The sequence below is a fragment of the Carcharodon carcharias genome, chromosome 15 (assembly GCF_017639515.1).
Source record: "Carcharodon carcharias isolate sCarCar2 chromosome 15, sCarCar2.pri, whole genome shotgun sequence".
Lineage (NCBI taxonomy): Eukaryota > Metazoa > Chordata > Chondrichthyes > Lamniformes > Lamnidae > Carcharodon > Carcharodon carcharias.
In genome coordinates this window covers 45,408,205-45,435,510 of record NC_054481.1, presented here as the reverse complement: position 1 = coordinate 45,435,510, position 27,306 = coordinate 45,408,205, and the positions used below count along the sequence as shown (strand labels likewise).

The window sequence follows — 27,306 nt, the reverse complement described above, 5'->3', positions numbered from 1 at the left end:
CAGTCAATAGCTTGAAGGAATGTCTGTGTGGCTGTTTGTATCTGTGTATGTGTGTGTATATACGTGTGTATGTGTATGTGTGTGTGTGTGTGCATGTGTGACTATCCATTAAATGTGTGTGTATGTCTGTGTCTGTGCATTTGTTTGTCTCTGTGTGTTTGTGTCTGTGCACGTGTGTGTTTGTGTGTTGTCTCTGTGCATGTTTGTGTCTGTGGGCGTGTGTTTGTGTCATGTGTGTATTTCCATCTGTATATCTGTGTTTGTGTCTGTGCATCTGTGTTTAATACTGGCTTTTGAGTTGGCGATTCAGTGCTGAAAGACCTACAAAAGATCCTGGAATGTCGGGCTTTGATCTTCACACTTCTACATCATGGCCCAGAGGTCCTTTTAATGTTCTCAAGCCATTTTTGTTTGCTCCGTTCATCTGATTTGATCACTTTGTGCACTGTTTCTCACAGATTGCAATCTGATCACTTGGAAGTCCTCATGTCCAGCATGGCTGGGCAGTACAGATACCTCCAGATGGCATAGTAGTGGACGCCTGCTCCAATGGCCACAAAGAGATGCCATATTGCGTGTGCGAATGGAATCCGGCCGTCGCTCTTGAAGAAAAGCATTCCCAGGCAGTAGAAGAAACCGCCCATCAGCAACTCAAACAGTCCATCAGTGTTAGGCTGAGTCAAGAGAGCAAGGAAACACATTTATTCCAATAAAGCACTTGGCTAAGTAACACTTCATCAATGCTGTAATTAAATTGTATGCATCTTATTAACGCCCTGAATAACTTAAAGGTAATCAGATGGCAAAACACGTTATTAGCATATTTTCACCTTGCCAGTGATACAGAGAAACACTGCCGACAATGTGTGTACAGCAAGGTCCCACAAATAGTGTTGTGATAAGGACCAGGGCACCTGTTTTAGTTTAGATGGGTGTACTGCCCATAACTCAGCCAACTGCTGACATGAGAAAAGTACAAAGAAAGGTTGTTTGCAACTGGTTTCATTTGAGCCTTCCTTCAGCATCTTAACGTAACTGCTATGTCTCTCTCCGATAGTCGGGGAACAGGCACGGCTCAGTTGGGAGCACTTTTATTCCTGAGTCAGAAGGTCGAGGGTTTAATTCCTGCTCCAGACACAATCCAGACCAGGGGCATAATTTTCCACTTGACGTGCGGGCAGAGCAGGCCGGGCCTGGGAGCCTCGGCATTGCTGGGGTGGGAGTGGGAAGAGCGTGAGCGCTGAAGTCTGTGCGTGCGCGGGGGGAGCGCAGGGAATGCAGCGGGAGCCCGGGGGGAACGCAGGGGGAGAGTGGGGGGAGAGCAGGGAAGCGCGGGGTGAGAGCGGGGAATGTGCGGGAAGAGCAGGGGGAGAGCGTGGGGGGAGCACAGGGGGAGAGCGGAGGTAACACGGGGATTGCGGGGGAGAGCGGGGGAGCGCAGGGGGAGAGTGGGGAATGCGCGGGGAGAGCAGGGGGAGCCCGGGGGAACACGGGGATTGCGGCGGGAGAGCAGGGGGAGAGCGGGGGAGCACGGGGAGAGAGCAGGGGGGGGTGAGCGGGTATTGCGGGGGGAACACGGGGATTGCGGGGTGAAAGCAGGGGGAACGCGGTCTGACAGCTCCCTGAAGGCAACGGGGTGCCTCGCAGATTTTAAACACAAAACTAAAGTTTGAACATGTGAGATAAACCTGTCCCCACATGTGACTCAGTCACATGAAGAGGAACATGTTAAAAAGGATGTTAAATAAATGTTATTGTTTTTTTCAGTAACCGCTGGGAGCCTCATCCCGTCAGTGGATGAGGTTTTGTTAAAAATGCAAAGGCCACCTGGCCCATTCGCCCGCCGGCCAACCTATCGGTTGAGAGGGCAGCGATAAATTCAGCTTAATTCATTACTGAGGGCCTTAATAGGCCTCCTAATTGTTGGCAGGCGCGCTGCCACCTCTTGTGCGCACCCGCCAACCGAAAGATCGCAAACTATTTCACTCCTGTCCAGGTCGGGCGCGCCGCCTGCCCCCAGGGGTCTGGAGCCCACAGCTCGAGAGTCGCACGCAGCTCTTTAACATCATGGGCGCCCCCCAATCTTTTCAAGCTGGATCAAATTAATATGCAAAAAGCCTAAAAAAAAAATTAAGTCAAGAAAAGTGAGCGTTGTATTTTTATTGTGGGGATAAAGGCGAATAATTATATTGTACTTAATGGTTTCAAATTATTATTTTAAACAAAAAAACATTGTGCTCTAAATGAACCTGTTGCGCGGTAGAGCTACACTACGGTCATAGATAACACCTTTGATTTGAAGAGCGGGTTTTATGGTTGTGACTATTATTGTTTCTAATGTAGCTGAAAAGACAAATTATTCTGAATGTGCTATTGGAAGTTTTATTTTAAATCACAAGAATCAATAGCCAAAAAAATTGTGTTAATTCTAAACATCTTAACTTAAACTTTGTTTTGAACATGACTTTATTGACAGAATTATGATAAAAAAAATGTAAAAACAAAAGCGATAATTCAGAGTCAGTTCTATTTTAATTTTGATTTTTTTCTATTGATACATAAATCCAATGTACATATGCAAATTATGCATTCTACCAGAGACGCTTGGCATTTTGCCAAGTTTTAGTTTAGAATTGCCAAATTTTTGTCTTGCGGCTTTTGTTTTAGGCAAGTTTTCTTTGGAAATGTTCTTCAGAAAGGTTGGTGACTGCTCATCCTGGCTGACATTCCTAGTGCAGCACTCAGGGAGTGCTATTTGGTCAGAGGTACCATCTCTCGGATGAGAAGTTAAATGTCTGCCTCTCAGGTGGAAGCAAAAGATTCCATGGCACTATTTGAAGTTTAACCAGCCTCACTAAAACAGATAATCCAGCCCTGACCTTATCTGGGCCAAGCCCCCGCCATCTGAAGAGTCGTTGGGGAGCACATCCCCCTGACTCCAGCAGCCCCGATACCACATTACACTCTAACAAGCGTTGATTGGCATAAGGCGGGAGCAAGTTGTGCCTTGGAGAGCTGCCGGCCAATTAGAATGGGGGGAGGTCTAGAGGTCACCAGGTCTTAAGGGGAGGGCGGCCCCAGTCAGACGCGGGCTTCTGATGGGGTCCCCTCATCCCGCACCTTCCTGCCTGAGATCGAACTCTGTTCATTTTTGGGTTAGCACCCCGATCTGTCATCACCCCCCCCACCCCCCTGCCCAACCTAGACATTGAGGCTAGGTAGGAAACAGCCCTTAAGTGGCCATTAATTGGGACAAGGGCTGGCTTCCTGTCCTAGACCCTGCCTGCCCCAGGGTAAAATCACTCCAAGGTCGGAGCAGGTGGGACCCTGGAGGGAATCCCATGAATCCCATTCATGCAATTTCACGCCCCCCACCCCTGTCTCAGAAGCCATTTGGGGGGGGGGGGGTTGCTGTTTGTGGGAGCTTGCTGTGCACAAATCAGTTACCTCTTTACCTACATTACAATGAGACTCCACTTCAAAAGTATTTAATTAGCTGTAAAGAGCTTTGGGATATCATGAAAGGTGCTATATAAATGCAAGCTTTATTCAGTGATTCGCAGACTGATTGCCCCTTGTTCTCCAGTCAAGATATTACATAAAAGTGATTTTTTTGACATTCAGAATTCTGATTATCATACTGTTTATCAAATATAAACCATATTTATCAAACACAAATAAATAGCGGTGAGGTTTATGGTTGTGGGGGTATCTTCACTCTCACTATTTTCTGGACAGTATGTCTCAACATCACCAAAAATCCCTAAAGTGGCCATTCAGCACATTGCTGTTTCTGGAGAAATGGCCACCAAATTTTCCTATATTACAACAGAGATAGTTCATTAGCTGTGAAGTTCTTTGGGACGCCTTGAGTTCATGAAAGATGTTACAGAAATGCAATTACATCCTGAATTTATTGGTATAGCATTTCAGTGACATCACTATAAGAGAGAAAGACCTTGTACTTATAACTCCCCCACACACAAACACTGAAACACACACTCTCACACATATAACACTCAGATACACACACAAACACATACAAAACACAGACGCACACACACATATAACACTCAGACACACACACACAACACTCAAACACACATATATATAATACTCAGAAGCACACACACACAACACTCAAACACACATGTATATAATACTCAGAAGCACACACACACAAACACTCAGATATACACACACACAAACATGGAATTTTTATGGCGCAGAAGAGGGCTGATTTGTCCATTATGTTTTCACTGGCTCTCCAAATGAGCAACTCATAGTGCCATTCCCCTGACTTCTCCCTGTACCCCTGCACATTCTTCCTTTTCAGATAATAGTCTAATCGCCTTTTGAATGGTTCAATTGAAACTTTCTCCACCACACTCTCAGGCAGTGCATTTCAAACCCTGACCACTTGTGCGTGAAAAATTTTTTCCTCTTTATTTCTTATGCTTCTTTTACTAATCACTTCAAATTTGTGCACTCTTGTTATCAATCCTTTCATGAACGGAAGCAGTTTCTCCCTATCTACTCTGCCCAGACCCCTCGTGATTTTGAATACCTCTATCAAATCTTCTCTCAGCCTTCGATTCTCTAAGGAAAACAGTCCTAACTTCTCCAATCTAACTTCATAACTGAAGTTCCTCATCCCTGGAACCATTCTCATGAATCTTTCTTGCACCCTCCCTAATGCTTTCAAATCGTTGCTAAAGTGTGGCGCCCAGAACTGGACACAATACTCCAGCTGAGGCCAAGCAGGTAACTTATACAAGTTCAACATAACCTCCTTGCTCTAGCAACACTCAGACACACACACACACACAAAGGAAGGAACCTTACCATTGATAGAATGACGAGTGCAGGAAAGATGCCCATGACCATGTAGCAGATCAGCTCCACAATTTTATACCTACGAGAGGAAACATCAGAGGGCATGGGGTGTGAGAGAGAAAGAGAAAGGGTATAATCTTGAGAATGAGTTTATTACTATAATCATGTCCAGCATGGGTAAAATTAAAAACTAATTAAATCTTCCACAGAAGGACTGACAGTTAATTGGAAGTGTCAACATATAAATATCATTTGGGTGTTAATTGTATTCAGGTGGTGATATACGATAAAAGAGAGCATCATCAGGAATGGAAAGGCCCTGATAAGGTTAAAGGGCTTGATGGTAAGATTGCACTTGTCAAACATGGCAATCAAACTGTTAAGGTTCATTCCTCACTATTAATCAGAGTAAATTATAAAAAAAGTCGACTCTGAGCAGTTAATAGAATTAAACAAGACACAGTGTACCTCAAATGCACGTGTTTTCTGATAAGGGTCTTGAGGAACAGAATGTCGCAGATTAAGGCTAACGAGTGATCACGACATACATAATAAAGTTGTCACATCCACAAGACAATTACTTAGAGTGGATACTCAGGGTGACATATGTCCAGAGGCCATGAAAGACCACAGGGTGTGGGACAGGCAGGGATAGCTGCTGCTTGAATGGTAAGGATGATGGACAAATTGCAAGGTCCATGGCTGGCAGAATGGGGCGAACGAGTGGAAGTCACAAAGCTCCATGCAAGTAATGATAGATAGTCTGAAAGTGACTCGTACATGTGAAAATGATCATGAATTACAGTAAGAGACCCCGACAGTATAAGGCGAAGATCACATATAAAAGTGGAAGTAGAGGCTATAGCTTGAATAGATCAGACAATATAACAAAGGACTCAGAAAGTCACCTGACAGAATCAGGAAATGATATTCTCATTATTGTGATGTTTTGGTGATTGCCAATAAACTTGAGGATAAATGTGTAAGGGAGGTAAAACAAAGGGAGCTAGATATCTGGAGAGAATTTGGAATTTGTTCTGAGGTACCAAAAGGGAGTCAACCAGCTTTGCTGCATAGATGGGTTTGTACTGAAAAAGTTCCTGCATATGGGACTTATAAGGCGAAAACGAGGTCAGTAGCTGAGGGCTTTGAAGAGCAACCGAGTGATGCAGATGTTAGAGTGGACCCTGCCACTCCTGGAAAAGTAAAACCTTTTTGGTTCTTTTGGCCACCTTTTCCAGGCAGTGTAGGTCAGTCAATGTAAAAGTAACATTTCTGCAGTGCAACGCTTTTCAGAGAGAAGAATTTCTGAAGCTGCCTGAAGAGGTTGTGGAAGGACATCAATGGAAGCTAAGAAGTGCCCACGGCCTGAATGATGCTGCCAGAGTGTGGCAAGTTTTGGGATAGGTGAAAATAGGTTACGTTCAACTAAAAGCAGATCCCACAGTGTGTTAGCTTTATGGTGCCAATTTCAAGTATCTTCGTGAAAGCAAAATACTGCAGATGCTGGAAATCTGAAATAAAAACAAAAAATGCTGGAAAAGCTCAGCAGACCTGGCAGCATTCCGTGGAGAGAGAAACAGAATTAGTGTTTTGAAGAAGAGTCATATGGGGTAGGGTTTTTCTGGTCAGTGAGCAGGGGCGGGGCCTGCTAACCAACGCGTAAGATGATGCGGGTAATACATTGGGCGTGTGTCCCGACGTCACCCCGCATCATTTAGATTGTCAGTTTGGCGGGTGCGCAGCCGATTTGGCTGCGCACCCACCGAACTGTCAACAGCCTATTAAGGCCATTAAAAAACCAATTAACGTGATTGATGGACCTGCCCATCCAACCTTAAGGTTGGTGGGCAGGCTGGGAGCCCAGGCGGGCCTTGGAAAAAACATAAAACCTCATCCACGGGCGGGATGAGGTTTCATGAGGGTCTTTAAATTTTTACAAAAGGTTTCAATAAAAGTTATGGACATGTCCCAACTCAATCTCCCTGAGGCAGCACTTAACCTCAGGGAGATCTGTGCGCTTTTTCACGCACATGCGCGAAAGAGCGCACACCAGGCTGAGGGGAATCCCCCCACCGCCCGCACAGGAAGCGCACAATGCTTCCTGGTACACATCATACTGGGCGGGCCTTAATTGACCCGCCCACTTAAAATGGCTGCGCGCCCCCAACTGGTGGCACCGATCGGAGGCCCACTCGCCACTGCCCACTCCCACACTTCCCCCGCGACAGGGGGGAAAATGTTGGCCTTGGACTCGAAACGTTAACTCTGTTTCTCTCTCCACAGGTGCTGCCAGACCTGCTGAGTATTTCCAGCATTTTCTGTTTTTATTTCAAGCATCTTCATGATGCATGTGATGATTTCTTATGGGGCGCTACGACAGAATTTGAGAAAAGCATCATTAATAAGATGAGAGTAGAATTTAAAATTGGAGTTCTTAAATACATTGGATATTGAACAAAGTAGGTCTTGTGTAACCTTAAATCAGCAATCCTATTTAGATAGGGTTACTCTCCTCCCAGTTAATCATACGAGGTCATCATTGAAAACTAATACTATGTCTCAAGAGATGGAGCAATTGTGAAACTTGATTGGTCAGTTAAACTGGCTGGGCACTCAGACTAGGCACAGTGCTGTGTAAAGTTGTCCAAAAAAGTAGGAAGCCTGAGGATTGGGAGCATTTTAAAATTCAGCAAAAGAGAACCAAGAAATTAATGAAGAGAGAGAAAATAAAATATGAAAGTAAACTAGTGGGGAACATAAAACAGAGTATAAAAGCTTCCATAGGTAAGTAAAAAGGAAAAGGTTAGTAAAGCCAAACGTGGGCCCATTACAGGCAGCGAATGGAAAATTTACAATGGATAATAAGGAAATGGCAGCGAGACTAAACAAATACTTTGGGTGGGATTTTACAGCCCTGTCGTGGCCCCTCATGTCTGATGATACAAAAAGACCTCCCCGAAATATTGGGGAGCCAATGGACTCATGAGATTGAGGATCTGAAAGAAATTAGTACTAGTAAAAAAGTAGTGCTGGAGAAATTAATGGGACTGAGAGTGGATAAATCCCCTGGACCTGATGATCTACACCCCAGAGTATTGAAAGAGGTGGCTGTAGGCATAATGGATGCGTTGATGATCATCTTCAAAATTCTATAGATTCTGGAATGGTGCCTGGAGGTTGGAAGCAAATATAGCCCCACTATTTCAGAAAGGAGGGAGAGAGAAAACGGAAATACAGACCTGTTAGCCTGACATCAGTAGTTGGGAAAATACTAGAATCTATTATAGAGGATGTGATAACTGGGCACTTAAAAAATAATGGTAGAATTGGGCAGAGTCAACATGGATTTATGAAAGGAAAATCATGCTTGACAAACCTTGAGGATGTTACTAGCAGGATAGATAAGGGAAGAACCAATGGATGAGGTGTATTTGGATTTTCAGAAGGCTTTTGATACAGTCCCACACAAGAGGTTAGTAAGCAAAATTAGAGCACATAGGATTGGGGGTAATATACTGGCATGGTTTGAGGATTGGTTAATGGATAGAAAACAGAGGGTAGGGATAATTGGATCATTCTCAGGTTGGCGGGCTGTGACTAGTGGGGTACTGCAAGGATCAGTGCTTGGACCCCACAATCTATACCACTGATTTGGATATGGGGACCAAATATAATATTTCCAAGTTTGATGATGACACAAAACTTGGTGGGAATGTGAGTTGTGAGGAGGATTCACTTAGACAGGCTAAGTGAATGGGCAAGAACAAGGCAGATAGAATATGATGTGGAAAAATGTCAATGTATCCACTTTGTTAGGAAAAACAGAAGTGCAGAGTATTTCTTAAATGGGGAGAGATTGGAAAGTGAAGTGTACAAAATTCCTAGAGGGTTCAACAGGATAGATGCAGGAAGGACGTTGGTTGGTGGGCGGGGGGGGGGGGGGGGGGGGGGGGGGGGGGGTTCTAGAACCAGGCAACACAGTCTCACAGTAAGGGGTAGGCCATTTAAGACCAAGAGGAGGTGGAATTTCTCCAGTTGGAGGGTGGTGAATCTTTGGAATTCTTTATCCCAGAGGGCTGTGGAGGTTCAGTCATTGAATATGTTCAAAGCAGAGGTCAATAGATTCCTAGATACCAATGGCATCAAGAGAAATGGGAATTGTGTGGTAAGATGGGGGTTCAGGCAGAAGATCAGCCACAATCTAATTAAATGGTGGAGCAGTCTTGAGGGGCATTTGCTTACATTTTTGTCCTCGGCCTGTTACGATGTTCCAGTGAAAGCCAAGGCAAGCTGGAAAAACAATACCTCATCTTTCGATTAGGCACTTTACAGCCTTCTGGACTCAACATTGCATTCAACAACTTCAGACCATGAACTCTTTCCTCCATTTTGTATTTTACCCCTAGCGCTAGTCTATATCTTGTTCTCATATTTCTGCTTTCAGTGTTGACCTTTATTCTGCTATTAACACCTACTCTGACCAAGATTTGTGTTTTTAATACTATTATTACCACTCCCTTTGTCTGCGTTCCATGACATCTTTGTCATTTAATGAACCCTCAGTCTAACCAATCCCTGGACTTCTCTTTTGCTCCACCTGCCCTGCCCCCTTTTTCAACAGCATACAACCCACCACATTTCCACCTCTCTTCAGCTCTGAAGAAGTCATATTGAACTCAAAATGTTAACTCCATTTCTCTCTCCACAGATGCTGCCAGACCTGCTGAATTTTTCGAGCACTTCTGTTTTTATTTCAAATCTTCAGCATCTGGAGTATTTTGCTTTTGTCTCTCAATATAATGTTTTGTACAGAGTATGGAAGTTTTAGACTTTTTTTGAAATTTCAGCTGTGTATATAGTCCATCTATTTTTGTTACAGAGAGAAGGGAATCAGTACATCATTTAGGTGTTTAATTACATTCTGGTGGCAGGCATTAATGAGGACTAACCTGCTGGTCTAAGCTTTTCACTTTGCACTCATCAGGACACTCAAAAGGGGGAAAACAACAATTTATACTGTATGTGAAGAGAGTGCTGATTGGTTGGCAAGTGGCGTGGACATGGAGAGTGCAATCTTAGATTCTTTTCTCAACAATACTCGAGGACTAACCTGTGCCCCCTCACCATATAGGAACAAGCTGAAAGGGGGTTATTGGTTGGAGGTGCATGATATCTAATGTGTGTCTCCGAGTAAAAACTTGTGTATGAAAATTGTATGTATAAGTGTGTAAAAACTAGGCTCTAGTGTTTCATCCTTCACTGCCTGGGGGTGTAACACTAACCTGTCATTTATTTGTCACAAGCAATCTAATGGAAGATAGTTAGTGTTCTGGACACTTACTGCCTTTAGTGACCTCAGGTCAGCCACTTCCATTCTTTGCAGTGTGGACATATGGTTAGGAATAATTCTATAACAATGATCTCATTAAGGACAACTTTTAAGATCACAATGATAGTCCACAGTCATTGACAGATCAAACTCTTACTTTCTACCTCTCCAGATCATACTGGCTCATTACTCACTGCGTAACTAGGACTTGATATCAAGCAAATGTAGAACTTCCTTACCTTTCTACTAATGATCAGGTTAAGGGAAGTGTTGAAGCACCAAGGCCCATCTGGTGAACGTGGCAGGACATATTGAGAGAGCAGTTAACAAAGCATTTGGGATGTTGGGCTTCATAATTAGAGGGATTGAGCACAGACGCAGAAAAGTTACGTTGAGCCTTTATAAAGCTCTTGTTAGGCCACAACTATTGTATTGCACCCAGTTCTGGTCACCACACTTTAGCATGGGTGTGAAGGTCCTTGAGAGGGTGCAGAGGATGGAGCCAAGGATGAGGGATTTTAGCTACAAGGTTAGACTGGAGAAGTCGGGGCTGTTCTCCTTAGAGCAAAGGAGTTTGCGGGGAGACTTAATAGAGGTATACAAGATTATGACAGGTTTCAATAATGTGCTGATTGTACAAGGATTCAGGGGCACAGATTAAGATTTTGGCCAAGAGATGCAGGGGGGATGTGGGGAAGAACTTATCTACACAGGGAGTGGTAATGACCCGGAACTCACTACCTACGAAGGTGGTGGAAGTGCAATGATTTCAAAAGGAAATTGGATGAGCATTTGAGGGAAATAAACTTATAGGGCTACAAGGATAGAGTGAGGGAATGGGACTGACTGGATTGTTCTAAGGGAGCCAGGATGGACTCAATGGGCTGAATGACTTCCTTCAGTGCTATAATGACCCTATTACATTATAGTGCAGTACCCATTAACCCTTTACATTTCTCTCCCCCACTTTGAGGATATTTGATATATATAAAGTGATCTAGCATTGCACTGTGACAGAAAGTTGGATTCAGCAGCAACCATCTCTGGAAATGTGTGCCAATCAAATCCTACTTGAAGATCAAGTTTGCTTATGACACATCAGAAAAGATCAAAAGAAAAAAAGGATCAATGGAGCTTGAATGGGATTTTCCAATTGGGATGTTTCCATCATTCTCACCTTCAGAGACAACAGTGTGCAGAATAGGCTCGTGGGGCTGAATGGCCTACTCCTGTTCCGATGTCATATTATTCAGAGGATTACAAAAGCAGCAATTAAAAAAATGTAAAAATCAAACTAATGGAAGCCATGCACCAAGAGACTGAAGGAAAATGAGAGAAGAGATTGAAATAATATTGAAAAATGGGAATGAAGAGTGTTAAGGGATGACTTTAGTGGTTGCAGTTATTTATATTTTACTATTAATGAGAAAGTTGATAGTATAACTCGCATTTAATTGATGTATAAAGAAGCTAAAGTATACTTTATATTGAGGTATGTTAAATTCAAACTGGTTGTGACTATGATCCATTATCCCAGAAAATGAAGCATTAAAATCGGTTTCGCATAAGATAAAATAAATTGCAGGAATGAGTGTGAAATGGTTTCTATAATGTCTTGGGATTTTAGTAAAAAATTGATTATGATTGATCTGCATTGTTACCACTGAGAAGGATTTAGCTCAGGAGTGTCTTAATGTTTGTTCTGTCCCATAGTTTGAGAAGAGTTACAAGTCGACAGCTTTATCCAGTGAGGGGTGTGCACTTTACCAATATGTTTAACTGTAGTAGGGTTGATATCCTTTACCTGAGCTTAACATTGGTGCCTGAACATTGGTGCTGTTGGAATACGTTGGTAGCAAATTTACACACACACTGTCAATCCATCGATTATTTCATCAGGTGGGACAATGAGAAAAACCATTTGTAGAGTACACTCATTAACTTCATACATTCCCTCAACACAACGCAAGTGCATGATATCAACAAAGCAAACTGGCAATTCCAAACTTTGTTTTACTTAAACCAACATAACAAAACAAGAGAGGTTGGACTGATGGGGGTAGAGTGGATGGTGATTGTATGGTTTCACCTCTAGAAACTGGGCTCAGTCCAGGTCACATGGGTCAGAAGTTCCCTCTGTACCCACTGCAAGGATCCTGCACACACCTTGGCCCTGAATAAAGAATCCATTCAAACATACTGATAGTAGGGTACAGGGAATAGCATTACGCTGGCTGCGGCACAGTTACATTCCTGCCTAGGCCACATGATCTGGGAGAAACTGCATTATGGCACTGGGTGGCAAAAATAAAAATGTGTTCCCAGTCCCTAGCAGTGAGATCCCTGCAGCGATGAGCCTATAATACTGTTTGGCCACAATAAAGGTTTTAAACTGCTGGTCATTTTGTAATATATTAGTAATGTGCTGAAAGATTTTTTGTTCTCACAGCTGCATCACTGCTGAGGGAAAGGCAATGGAGATCAATCAGTCTACAGTCTTGCCCAATGCCCATCAGTTAACAAGATGAACTCTCACCATAGGTGATCTCGTTACAGTTAAGTAAAGGCTCTGGTTAGATCCCAACTGGTAGGCTGCATTAAATTCTGGACACTGCACCTCAGGAAGGATATACTGGCCATAGAGAGCATCTGGTACCGATTCACCAGAATGAAACTTGGGTTAATTATGAGGACATGTAGCATAGACTAGGCTTTGTATCCCCTTGAGTACTGAAGAGTAAGGGATGATCTAACTGAGGTATTTAAGATGATTAAATGATCTGATAGGGTAGATAGAGAGGAACTATTTCCTCTGGTGGGGTGTCCAGAACAAGGAGACATAATCTTAAAGGGAGAGATATACTGTTTGATCAGACAGCACTTCTTCACTCCAAGGGTAGTGTAAATCAGGAACTCACTTCCCCAAAAAGTTTTGTAGTTGGGGGTAATTGAAAATTTCAAATTGGTAGGTTTGTGTTAGGCAAGGGTAATGAGACATAGGGAACAAAGAAGGGTAAATGGAATTAAGATACAGATCAGCCATGATTGATTGAATGGCAGAACAAGCTCAAGAAGCTGAATGGCCTCCTCCTGTTACTACGCACTGCAACTCACCCTGTGCTAGAGTTCAGGCTTAGATAACTGTTTCTATTAAAAGTACACATCTGAATAAAATTCTACATGAGTTTCCACCTCCTCTGCACTCTAAGCAACTCCGTCAGCTAGTGTTCATTGATATCCATGTATGTCACTCCAGGAGAGGGTTGTCTGCATTTGCAAAGCTTCCTGATCCATTTTTGGTCTTTTATATTCTACTAGTCTTGTCATTTCCAAACAGAAGTTCAGGTATTTGTGAAGTATTAAAATATGGCTTGGCTGTATATATATATATATATATATATATATACCAGAATTCAAAACAGTAATTTAAGAAAGATTTCAGCCTCTTTAAATAGTCTGCCCTCTACTCTTCCCACCAAACAGAATCTGTACCAGTAAATCTGGTTGGGAAGGTGGACTGGTTTGTGATAAGTGCTGTTCCTAGGCCAGCCTCTGTGGGTGGGGCAAGCAGACGTGGCCTTCAGTTTGTGCTGTTGGGACGCCTATTGTCTCTTTCTAAAGGCCCAACTTTCTAAAGGGGGGGGGGGGGGTGCTGTGGAAAATAGGGGAAAATGGGAATAAATGGGCTGAGAATGGGGTAGGATCAATATCCAGCATTCCATGGTTTAGTATGTTAGTGTAACAAATCTTCTTTGTTAGTGAGTTTTAACTAAGTAGGTAATAACTATAATGCGGTTGTAAGTACATACCAGCTCCTCCTCACTACGCCCTTCATTTCTGTTTCACTTTCAGTCAGTCTAGGTACTCACCGTTCATGAAACAGAAACACATAGACGGTCCCTACACAGGCCATTATCCATATGATCCAGCGCATGTGAGATGCCCAGGGACCCAGCTCCCGGAGATTCAGCCTATATGGAAGGGAACAGCAGCACATTAACTTGGTTCAGTTCAACAAAGGGGCAAAGCCAGGATCTTGTGAATGGATCAGACTCTAATTTTAGAGGCTGCTGTGACACTGGTGTTACTCAGCCGGTTCTAGGGCTGGTTAGGGGTGTGGAAGTTGCTCTTACGATGCCATGATCTGTGAGGGTAAAGTTCAAGTAATCCTGAACTCCAGGATTGGACTGTTGTCTAAAATTCTATGACTGGTTATGGCATTTGGTCTGTCAGTGCTGGGATATATGGCATATGCAACATCTTTAGCATTTGTCAGAGTGGTTGTATGCATAAGGTCTGGGGGATGTTACCATAAACTGTTTCACCTTCGATCACCAGCAATTTTTAAATTAGCGGCATGGAAGCGAGGAGAAATATTTGGAGGAATTTTTTTATGCAGAGAGTTGCCAGAGCTTGGAATGCTTTGACACAGAGGTCGAGGCAAAAGCCAAGGCATCTTTTAGGGAAATTGTGCTTCAGTATTTGAAGCAAGGCAAGACAAAGAGCGAAGGGGAGGGTGCAAAGCAATGGGTTTGCTCCAGCAAAGAGCTGGTACGGATCTAATAGGTCGAATGACTTCTTACTGTGCTATAAACATTATGATCTTATGGTAGTCTTTTGTTGCCTTTCATACTATAAAACACTAGTTCAATAGTCACTGACGCTAAGCTTACACTATCCCTCATCTTGGCTCCTTTAATTTACGGTGAACAAATACAACACATGGTGGCAGTACTGAGTGCTGAGAAAAGAAATACGTGCATTTATATGGTGCCTCTCGTGAATTCAGGGCTTCCCAATGTGCTTTACAGCCAATGAAGTACTTTTGAAGCGTATTAACTGTTGTGATGCAGGAAACGAGGAGATCCCAGCTTGACTCCCTGGTCTTTTCCGAATTAGTTAATCTTAGCCTGGATAATGGTGAGGAACAATCCAGGGAAGCCGGCTGAAAAGCACAAACTGCAACACCGAGCCATGATGGGACTGGGCTCAGCTGCGATGCCTTCTGTGGTTGAATAACCTATTGAAACTCACCATCCAGGCTGTCACACAAAAAAATGGCTGCTTGGGTGGGATTAACTTGGATACCTCCAGTTTGAGACATAAGCAGTGGGAAAATCCTAAAATCATCTTGGAATGGAACAGGAGAGGCAAAAACTGTGGAATCATTTAAGAAACACTGCGCTGAGGGCGGGGGGGAGGGGTTTGGTGTTCTTAACCCACCTCCCTTAGCACAGTTAAAATTGTCTCTGAAAAAGTACTGCAATCTTTCCACTCCATTCCCGCTGCCACTTAACAGGGCCGTAAATATATTTAGGCAGCCAAAGTGCCCACCTGATCCAGTTGGGATAAGTTAGGGTGAACTGATGAGTCTTTCTTGTCTGTGTAAACCTTGTGATTGCCTGACAAGGAACCCATCGCTGAGCAATAAAATAAAAAGCTGGACATAGTACAGAACCTGAACAGGGCGCTGAGCAACAAACTTACATGGCTGTTGCCTGCTTTATTTAGCAAATTCATTCACATCTGCATTTCCTTGGATGCCAGTGCGTACGTTATTTTTGTGTGAGTAACTCATTAAATCACAGATGATGAGGAAGAATTCCTACTGTAGGTTCAGTGTAATTATGAATTTAGCCTGAAACCCTTATTTAAATCAATTTGATAAATTATGCGTTCTTTCCACTGCTCTTGAAATGAAACATAGAATCACAGAATCTTTACAGTGCAGAAGGAGGCCATTCGGCCCATCAAGTCTGCACTCGCCACACTCTCGCATACGCACACATGCTCTCGCACACACCCTCCACACACACACACAAACACACACCTTCTCCTCTCTGGTCAGGCAGCCTCTCACACTCCTCGGGCCTGCCACCCCTTCGCTCCCTGCACCTTCTTCTCATCCCTGATGCGGGCCTGTCACACCTTCCGCCCCACCCTGGCCCTGTCACACCTCCCCCAACCCCGGGCCTGCTGCACCTCCTCCCCCAACCCCGGGCCTGCTGGCTTGCCCCACCACCCACCCACCCCCAGGCCTGCCGCATCTTTGCTGCTCTGGGCCCCGGCAACCCTCAGCACACTCACCGTTACTGGTGTTCACTGTTCCTCCAATCAGAGACTGCTTCTCTCCCTCATTTGCTGCTAATAGGCTCACTACTGAGCCTATCAACAGCAAACATAAGGAGTGGCTTGTGATTGGAGGAATCTTCAATTTCGCTTCCCTGTTATTTTATACAGTGGCTCCGGGGTCCACATGGAGGGGCTTCACAGGCTACAATGTGGCCACATCCTACCGGTTAAACAACCCTGCCCGAAGTCAACGAGTGCACAATCATGCAGTGAGTTCCATTTCGAGTTGCGTGCTGTGCCTTTACAGAAGGATCATGGAAAGCACCATTGGACAGCCATTCAGGAGCAAGGTCAGATCCTCCCAGGTAAGCAGGTGGCTTCATCTGGATGAGCACACAGCTCTGATATCACACACTCATACCCTTCTTACAGACATTTGTAATGTCACCGAATGAACCCAACCTCAATTGTTCACGGTCAGGTATGGGTAGAGTGGGAACTAAGAATGGAAAACGTTCAGCCTTAAACGCAGAGACGGTAACATGCTGCAGGGAGACATTAAAGCTTATGGTGCTCAATGATGAATATTACTTTTCCCAAACGCTTGCTATCCTAAAATAAACACCATTGCAAAGTACACTTTGGAGGAACAATTCTAACGTTCGTTGTGACAAATACTTGCTACATCCACTAACAACAGACATCAGTGTGACAGCAGCAGGATAATTACTAACCTTGATGAACAATTCTCCTGAGGCCAAATAATGTCTGTCTGAGATCTAAGGGTCACTGGTGTATTGGCCAGTCATCATTGTTGTATGGCCTAGATGTGGAAATAAAGGCTTCTCACTGTGGTAAGATTGTGTGAGAATTCAGGCCCCTGAGGATGCAGCTGGGAGCTCATTGGGGTGGTATATTTTTGACCATTGAATGAACCCAAGAACTTGAATCACATCAATTATTAAATCCCTGAGGTTTGGAGACGAATTCATGCGAAATTACAAATGTGAAAAGTACATACAATGAGTGAACCCCCGTGTCACCAGTGTGCATTCAAAACTTCTTACTTTTCTAACCCTACCACTACACCTAGGTGCAGCCCTGATATCTGCAGCAGAGGTGGAGGCAGCCTGCTGGTTGCTATAAAAACAAAAAAACTGCGGATGCTGGAAATCCAAAACAAAAACAGAATTACCTGGAAAAACTCAGCAGGTCTGGCAGCATCGGCGGAGAAGAAAAGAGTTGACGTTTCGAGTCCTCATGACCCTTCGACGCAAGTTCTGTCGAAGGGTCATGAGGACTCGAAACGTCAACTCTTTTCTTCTCCGCCGATGCTGCCAGACCTGCTGAGTTTTTCCAGGTAATTCTGTTTTTGTGCTGGTTGCTATGCCCTGTTGCCTGAGATGACTTTGGTAGGCGTCCTCTGGTGGCCTGAGGCCCTGAAGGCCCCAGCCTACTAAGGGCCTCCTGCTCTGGGGCAGGTGTACCCTCCTCAACCTGATAGACTGGAGTTGATCGGGTCACTGGCAGAGAGGAGTTGGAGCGGCAGGGCACGCTTGGAGTGTCCCGGGTGGATATCCCCAGGGGACCTGGCTGGCATTCCTCCTCTCTTTTGGTGCCCAGTGGCCCCTCCTCCTCTCTTTGAGGAGAAGGGACACCTGGAGGGAGGCTGAAGTGCCCTATCTTCCTCTCGCCTAGCTACTGCTGGAATGCACCCATGGCTAGAGTGATGGTGCGCAGGCTTGGGCGCATATCTGGCAGAAACTGCTGGACTTGGGTCTCCCAAGGCGGATGCTACCCTTCCCAGGGAGAATTCAACACACTCACATGCCAGAGTCACGACATCAGACTGAACAAGGACAGACTCCCATATCCCGTTCCAGTCTGACGGTGGCCTCCGACAACTCTGCCTGATGTTCCCCTGCATGTCTTTGCATTGCCAACATATCTCTGAGGGCCAATTCCAGAGACTTGTCATCGGACTCGGACCCAGCAGGGGCCTGGCCTCCAGCAGTCCTCCAAATGTCAGAGGCCTTGGCTGTCACTATCTCTGCCTACTTTGGACCCGTGTCGGAGAGGTGATCACCAGATTATGAAGCCGAGCCTACCCTAGAACTGGGTCCCATCAAGGCATGTGTATCTGTGCTGGTGGAGGGTGCAGGTGATCGCGGTGATTAGAACATAAGAAATAAGAGCAGGAATAGGCCATTCTGCTCTTTGAGCCTGCTCTGCCATTCAATAAGATCATGACTGTTTTTGTGTGTTTTGATTTTCACATTCCTATCTATCCCCATGTTCTTTGATTCCCTTGCCGAACAAGAATCTATCCACCTCCGCCTTAAAAATATTTAATGATCCCGCCTCCACCACCTTCTGAGGCAGATTTCCAAAGTCGGACAACACTCTGAGAGAAAAAATTCCTCCTCATCTCTGTCTTAATTTCAAAAGTGTCCCCTAGTTCTGGACTCACCCACAAGACGAAACATCCTTTCGATGTCTACCTTATCAAGGCTGTTCAGAATCTTGTTTACTTCAATCAAATTACCCCTCACTCTTCTAAACTCCAGCGGAAACAAGCCCAATCTGTCCAACCTTTCCTCATAAGACAACCCACTCATCCCAGGCATCAATCTAGTAAACCTCCTGTGAACCACCTCCAATGCATTTACATCCTTCCTTAAATAAGGAGACCAAAACTGCGCACAGTATTCGAGATGCAATCTCACCAATGCCCTGTATAACTGAAGCATAACATCCTTACTTTTATGTTCAATCCCTCTCGTAATAAAGGATAACATTCCATTAGCTTTCTTGATTACATGCTGTACCTGCATACTAACGTTTTGTGACTCATGTACTAGATTATCTAGATCCCTCTGCACCTCAGAATTCTGCATGCGTTCTTTGTTTAAGTAATGCTCTGCTTTTTTGTTCTTCCTGCCAAAGTGAACAACTTCACATTTTCCCACATTAAACTCCATTTTCCAGATCTTTGCCCACTCACTCAACCTACCTATATCTGTCTGCAACCTCCTTACGTCCTCTTCACAATATACTCTCCTACCTATCTTTGTGTCATCTGCAAATTTAGCTACCATGCCATCGCTCCCCTCATCTAAGTCATTGATATAAATTGTAAAAAGTTGAGGCCCCAGTACAAACTCCTGCAGGATGCCACTCGTCACATCCTGCCCGCCAGAAAAAGATCCATTAATGCCTACACTCTGTTGTCTAGCAGCCAGCCAATCTTCTATCCATGCTAATATGTTACCCCCTACACCATGAGCTTTCATTTTCTGCAATAACCATTGATATGGCACCTTATCAAATGCCTTCTGAAAATCCAAGTACAGTATATCTACAGGTTCCCCTTTATTCACTGTGCATGTTACTCCTTCGAAAAACTCCAGTAAATTGGTTAAACATGATTTTCCTTTCACAAAACCATGCTGACTCTTCCCGGTTATCTTGAGTTTCTCTATGTGCCCAGCTATAACCTCCTTAATGATCGATTCTAACAACTTTCCCATGATAAGTGTCAAACTAACTGGCATATAGTTTCCTGTTTTCTGCCTCCCTCTCCTCTTGAATAGAGGGGTTATATTTGCTACTTTCCTGATGGAACCTTCCAGAATCTGGTGAATTTTGGAAAATTAACATCAGATGGTTTTCTAAAAGATTGTTGATCTGCCTCCTCATCTGAGGCGGTCTGGGGAATGGGATACTTTCCCTTTTCTTGCTTGGAGCTGGAATAGAGAGGAGAAAGAATTAGTGATTGACTAGGCAGATTCCTACATTATAGATCACAAACATTCAGGCCCTCCATCACCGATGAACAGTAGCAGCAGTGTGTACCATCTACAAGCTGCATTACAGAAACTCGCCAAGGCTCCTTTGACAGCACCTTCCAAACCCACGGCTACTGACCATCTAGAAGGACAGGGACAGCAGATAGATGGGAACACCACCACCTGCAAGTTCTCCTCCAAGTCACTCACCATCCTGACTTGGAAATATATTGCATTTCCTTCATTGTCGCTGGGTCAAAATCCTGGAACTCCCTCTCTAATAGCATTATGGGTGTACCTACATCTAATGAACTGCAGTGGTTCATGAAGGTAGCTCACCACCACCTTCTCAAGGGCAGTTAGGGATGGGCAATAAATGCTGGCCCAGTCAGCGATGCCCACATCCCATAAATGAATAAAAATCCTCATCATTGTCCGCATGAGGCTGATGTCCACTGGATGCACCCTCACTGGTTTGGTGGAGGGAGGCCGATCTCGCCTTCCAAACAAGAATGATCCCTGTCCTCTCCAGTCAGCTCTGCTACCTATTCCGCATAGGAAGAGAGTGTCCTCAAGTCCGTGAACCCCCTCTGGTCTTGACTCTCTGCCTTTTATTGTGGGTAATCTTATCCTGCATGAAGAAAGATGGATTGACTGTGAGCACTATGGAGGAAAGAACAGTTCAGGAACATGCACATCTGCTGTGTCTGCCAAACCCACCCCCGTAAGGGATTAGGGCGCTGTGTGCGCAGGGTCTTACATGAGATGATGAGCATAAAGTGACTGGCAGGCACTCAGTGCTGATGTCCCATCAGCTGGTCGTGTGTGACATCCCTGTGGGCTCTAACCCTTAGACTGCCTGATGCCCTTATGAGAGTGTGAGTTTGGAGTGAGTTGAAGCTTTGTTTACCCTGGCGGAGTGGAGCAGATCATTCATCATATTTCGGAGGTGCTAACCTCCCCGTCGACCTTCTCCCAGGCCTCCTGCTCCCATCCCTCGGAAAAAGGCCCTCCCGCCTTTCCTGGATGGCTTGGAGGAGAATCCCCGGGGAGGCTTCGGTGAACCGTGGGGCTAACAGCTTTGATCTTGTCGGCGCCATGGATTATGTCTGACAGAACTCCTGGGCTGCAGTGAGCGTCTATACAGCTGCCATTTAAATATGGCACCAGGACATTCAGCCTCCATGGGTTAACGGCAGAGTGGACGAACGCCCGCCCGCCCTGCCACGAGATTGGCTGAGCTCCTCACCAATGAACTGAAAAGCGGATGATCGCGCAAGTTCAGCCAATCAGCCGTCCAGCGGGAATCACACTGAACTTTCCTGTCTGCCTACTGCACTTACAGCGGAATTTTCCATACCTGTTGACGTCAGGCGTCATGTCGGGCGTGAGTGGACAACATGGCAGGAGGGCCACAAATCAGTTTCACACCATCGTGAAACCAGTTTGCGACCATCTGCTCCACCCGCCAATGTCAGGCTGCCTTCTCCACTGCTGGATGTCGGGAACTTCATTTTATAAATCTGCATATCATTATAAGCCCCTGCTCATCAGAATCATCCCCCCTCCCCCACACTGGATCTTCCAGACACGTTGGAGTATGTTTCATAACTGTACATAAATGATGTGCACCTGGCGAGCTGCATTTCACTTGGGACTCCGAGGTTTGTTTGCCTACCTTGCTTCGGGCAGCACACATAGTCATCAGCGCCAGGCTTTGTAGGCAGCACCCCATCACTTTTAGGGGGGCTCATGGGCAAGTCTCTACCTACCAGACCAGCCGTAAGGCAGGGGTGGCTTTTCAAAGGCTGCAGGGCTAGGGCTTGTTTGGGGAAGGGGAGAAGTGGCCTCAGACAAAGGAAGAGGCTGCAGGGCGTGGACATCACTGGGGAAGGGCGTATCCCAGGGTGTGTGTGGGGTGTTAGGAACTAGAGATAATTTTAAGTAATTTATATTAATATCTGTGGGTGCCAGGAATGAGTTTTAGCTTTAAGTTTTAAGTTTAATTTGTGTTTCAGTATTTATGTGTCAGAAAAGGGGAACTTGAGTTTTAGTTTCACTTTTAAAGATGCCTGCATTATAATGAGGTTTCATGACTCTTGAAGGGGAGTTAAAACAAATGCAAGGTAGAAAAATCTGAGTTGTTGCCTAGCAACAGGAGGCCCCTACAAGGACAGAGAGAAACTGAAAGCAGTTTGAGTTCAGTTGGTGATTATGCTGTAAGGTTGGTAGCAGCTGCCAGGAGAAGCTGGACACAGCAGAGGGAGCTGTAGAAAGCGGGTTCCAAAGACTAAAGAAGAAAGTCCCCAAAACCAGGGAGTGGAACACTCTAAACTTAAAGAGAGAAAGCCATAGGATGCAGACTTAAAGCAAAATAGGCTTGTGAGAAGCCAGAAGATCCAAGAAGACAGTTGAAGCTCTATAACTCTTTACTATGGGCATGTGAAGCTGTGGTGTTCTGTTCGCTTGGCTGAGCCTGAGAGAGAGTGTGTGGAAGGCAAAGCTTGAATGCACATGGCGAACCAGGGTAGAGGAACACTGGAAGGAGAGTTCGAAACCCTGGAGATGGACTCTTGTGGAATGTGTCCGAGAAAAAGTGTTGTTTGGGAGAAGGTTCCAGAGTGGGCTTTTTGTGAGTGGATATTGGACACTCTCATGTAAGAGACAGAGTTCAGTGAAACCAGTTGGTTCATGGGGTGACAAGTGTGTGGGGGGAGTTTGTTTGGGATGGCATCTGTCACCTTGTTTCAAAGTGCAGTGTATATGACACAGGTCACCTATTGGTTTACATGGACTATGTACTTAATGTGAATATGTCTCTGTGTGTGTGTGTGTGTGTGTGTGTGCGTGTGTGTGTCTTATATAAGATAGCTTTTGTAACTTGTGTTACCTTGCGAATCTGTATCTGTAAAGGTATAGGTATGAATGAAGGGGTATTGTAATATCGTTCATCTTTTCTTGTTTTATAAATGTTTTATTCTTTTGTTAAAAGTCCATCAGCTGGCTCCTGTGACTCTGCTCTGTAGCTGCCCTTAACATTTCTAAACAAAAAATAAATTAGGATCTATCAAGCCAGGTTCCATCCTGGATCTGGCTTGTCCAGTAGTAACATCAGCCAGGATCATAACAGAGAGCTCATGTCGATCTGTGCAAGTGGCCTCAAGATGGTGAGGGCTGAGGAGACAGTCTCCAGAGGGCTTGAGGCCAGATGGAGATGCGAGGGTTTGTGTGAGAGAGTGAGTGGTGATGTCCCTTGAGCTGGCAGCAAGTGAGATGCCAGTGAATGTGTGATTGCCTTGTGAGTGTGTGAGTTTAGAGTGATGAGATGGTTGCCTTACCCTGGCGGCACGGGTGAGATCATTCATCGGCTTCTGCACTGGATGGCCAACCTCTTGTGTGCAGCATTGGCACTGACCACTGATGCTACCACCTCCCAAGTCAGAATGGTGAGACTGATGGACCTCCTGTGGCCAGAGCGGGAGTGGAGGACATCCCGATGCACCTCCAAAAGATATTCACATGTCATTGAACTCTTGGCTTTCAGGGTCATGTCTTCACTGGAGCAGTCCTGGGGTGCAGGCATTGAGAACTGTGTGGGCAGCTGCAGTTTAGATTTGGCACCCAGAGTAAGGAAACAGTGAAGTAACAGCATGGCGGGCGATTCAGAGGCAGCCCGCCAGCAAGACGGCGTGTTTCCTGTGGCTGCATAATTAATAAGGCGGGATTGGGACGATACGGTGTAGGAAGCCGCCATTGCAGCCGGCGGGTAAAACGTCCTTTTCCCCACCCTTTGCCTCCAGAATGGAATATTCCACCCATAATGATATAAGGCGACAGGATATATTAAAGACACTGCTGTCAAAAATGGGGAATCCCAGTCAGGATTATTCTTTGTTTGCTCATCCGTCTGTCTACATGTCTTTTCATCAATCCTCAACCTTCTTCCTCTCAAGTCAATCAGTTTATCATGATAACCAGGGTCACTTTATCATGACTGAGATATCCTAAAGATTTGCAAATTGAAGGCTGTGTTTGTTTTATTGGGAAAATGCAACCATTTTGATAAGTGTGAACATTCTGAGAAGCGTGGCCAGATAAACCATGTTCCAACTGCCTTTGGCCATTGGAACTTTCATCTGCGATTTCACAGAGTGACAGGATATGGGTTTATAGAATCACAGAATGGTTATATCACAGAAGGAGGCCATTCAGCCTGTCATGTCTGTGCTGTCCTTCTGAAGGAGCAATTCAACTGTAACTCCTACTTGGCAAGATATAAATTTCTTTCTGTTTTGTGTGTGCATGTGTGCGTGCGTATGACTAGCTGTGCGAATATGCTTCTGTTTGTGTATGTGCATTGTATATGTGTGTTGAATATATCTGTGAGTGTGAGTGTTGTATATGTCTGTGTGTGTGTTGTATACATCTGTGTGTGTGTTGTATATGTCTGTGCGTGTGCCTGTGTGTTGTATATGTCTGTGTGTATGTGTACATACTAGTCTATGCATTTATGTGAACTTGTGGAGGGATTTGATGGATTGGAACCTGGCATTTCCTTATAGGGAAGAAGGGATAATTACTCAGGCCAATCCTGCACGTATCCTAATGACTGGCCAGAGATTGGCTTTGGCAGAGAATAGGAAGCAGGTTATCTGTCTGCCATGTCTCTTGACGGAAGCATCATGGATTACTGAGGAGGACGGAGAAAAATAGTGAATAAAATGTACCAAAAAATAAAGAAATCTAGAGAGAGCACAAGTAACATTGATAGAACTTATAAAGAACATGGCACATAAATGCAGAGCCTGAATGAAAAGCTTAATTAAATGCAAAGGATTGAAGTTTCTGATGGAAACACCTTTACTTAAGTTCATTCTGGATGGGGTTCTCTGATTTTACCTGTTATAGTGGCAATGAAGTGTGTCTAATAAACTACAACATAATGTCTTGGATATTATATTAATCATATTAATCATAAATTAATGTGATAGAAGTAACATTGATGAGATGATGTTCCATTTTGGGTTCGATACAGTATGGTAAGAAGGTATGGGCCAAAGACAGTGATGGGATATGTTGAAGCCGTGTTGGAGTGGTGCGATGGAATGGAGGGATACATGTTCAATCCTCTGCTCTGCTATCCATCTGATCACTGGCTTCCGACTATGGCAAACCAGCAAGGAAAGGACAGAGCTTTCTCCTGTTATAAATAACAGGGTAAAGTCCTCGCTGGTCAGTTTGCCAATGAGTGCCAAAGGCAGATTCTGGGAGCCGGTGACCTAGCTGACACTTCAGCAACAGCAATTGCTGGTCAGATGGGATTGTGAGGAAGTCGAGGCTGAGAATGTAACAATACCTTAAGAAAATGGAACAGGAAAAAGCCATTCACTGCATCTACTCCAGTCCTTCCAATAGACAATGTAAAGCCTATATTGGACTCTCATAGTGACTTATTCAATCTTGAGAGGTAACCTGCTCTGTCCCTGAGAAGATGAGACATTTAGCTCTTGGCCATTGTCAATGCTCCTTGCTTAGCTAATGTCAATAATAAATACTCACTGTTTAAAACAACTTAAAAGTTGTTTAAAGGACCTTGCTAACTACAGAAAGAAAAACGAGTTACTGCACTCATCTATATAGGATCTGTAGATCTCCCAGCAGCTTAGTCAATGCAGCAGTGGCAGACCTGCAAACCGGTTCTGCACACCTTTGCTCCCAGGGCCCACTGCACTTTCTCCCTTAGGCCCGCTGCACTCCCCCCTCCCCCTGCCACACCCCTAGGTCCCGGCGGCCCTCAGCACACACCGCCGCTGGTATTCGCTGCTCCTCTTCCACTTCCCTGCCGCCAACCTTGACCAAGGCACGGGAGCAGCTTATGCAGCTCTGGCTCACACCTTTCCTAAGGGTTAACAGCAGAGTCCTTACCACTGCTGAACAAGTCCAGGAGCTGCCTTCTCTCAGCTGCATGCCCATCCAGAGGGCAGAAGGGGTGGACACTGAGATAAAGCTTGCAGGAAGCAAGGCCCTGAAATCAGGGTCTACAGACAGAGGACCCGCTCTCTCTCATGTCTGAACGCCAGTGCCTCAGGAGGCTCAGGCTCACACGGCAGCAAGGTTACTGCTGACACCTGCAGCCCCTGGAACATGATCTCCTTCCAGGTGAGTGCAGCAGGTGAGCAGGTATTGCCAAAGGCTAATAAGGTGCCTGTTGCTGGAAACCAACAACTCCTTCCTTCCCAACTGATTTGCTGCCTCTCGCCAAGTTGTGTTCTCTCTTCTCCTGAAAGAAGAAAAAGCAGGAGAGATGTGATTGTGTTCCCCTCTGAGCCACTCACCATCCTGACTTGGAAATATATCGCCGTACCTTCATTGTCGCTGGGTCAAAATCCTGGAACTGCCTTCCTAACAGCACTGTGGGTGTACCTACATCACACGGACTGCAGCGGTTCAAGGCAGCAGCTCATCACCACCTTCTCAAGGGCAACTAGGGGTGGGCAATAAATGCTGGCCCAGCCAGTGAAGCCCTCATCCCATGAATGCATGAAAAAAAAATGGCTTGTGTGGAGAGGAGGGAAGGACAACATTTGTGGAAAGTGATTGTGAAGCTTGTGCATGAAAGAACAATGGACTGATGGCCAGTGACAGTGTTAGCTGTTCAGGTGAGGTTGTGAGGCACCTACAGGGACAGGAAAGAATGGAAATGCAAAATCCTGAGGAGTGCTGTGCAGAAGAATGCTGGGCAGATCAATGTGGGGCTTGGTACCTGAAAGTATTATGCCACTTTCCTGTTCTCCTGAGGTCCTGAATCCTCCTGGTGTCCTGTCTCCTGGCTTAAGGGACCCCACTCCTGCCACTGACCTCCTCTGCCATTTCCATCCATGCCTGCTTGGTTGGAGAGGTTGTCCTTTTTCTCTATCCTTGGTAGAGTTCACCTAATTATTGCCCTTCAGCAGGATCTCCGGGGAATAGTGAGAGATCCGGGGACCAGCCTTCCCAGGTCTCCTCTCCATTCCTGTGGGTGCTGCAGACTCAAAATTCCAAGCACCGATTAACTTTCCTGAAACATGCCATGGCTCCTTTCGTTAAAAATCCTTCCTTTACAGACCAAATGTGTCATCCCGATTGCCCTCGCTAACTGGGGTGGGGAACCCGAAGGCGGGTTCGTACTTGGTTTTCCCGGAAAAAGCAACCATAAAGCCCAAACATCGAGGAGTTGGGATCCAAACCATCAGGCTAAACCAGTAAGATTTCACCCACAGAATCAGAGAATCACTTAGC

At 45.1% G+C, this 27,306-nt stretch overlaps 1 protein-coding gene across 1 annotated transcript in view; it reads right to left on the bottom strand.

Moving 5' to 3' along the window:
- Positions 1-315: 315 nt before the first annotated feature.
- mmd2a (monocyte to macrophage differentiation-associated 2a) overlaps positions 316-27,306 on the bottom strand; it is a 133,945-nt gene continuing 106,954 nt past the window's right edge. The window contains exons 5-7 of the mRNA XM_041207078.1: positions 14,038-14,139; positions 4,846-4,915; positions 316-674 (exon numbers count right to left, since the gene is read on the bottom strand). Coding sequence (XP_041063012.1) covers positions 471-674; positions 4,846-4,915; positions 14,038-14,139 — 376 coding nt within the window. The 3' untranslated portion in view covers positions 316-470. The remainder of the gene's footprint in view (positions 675-4,845; positions 4,916-14,037; positions 14,140-27,306) is intronic.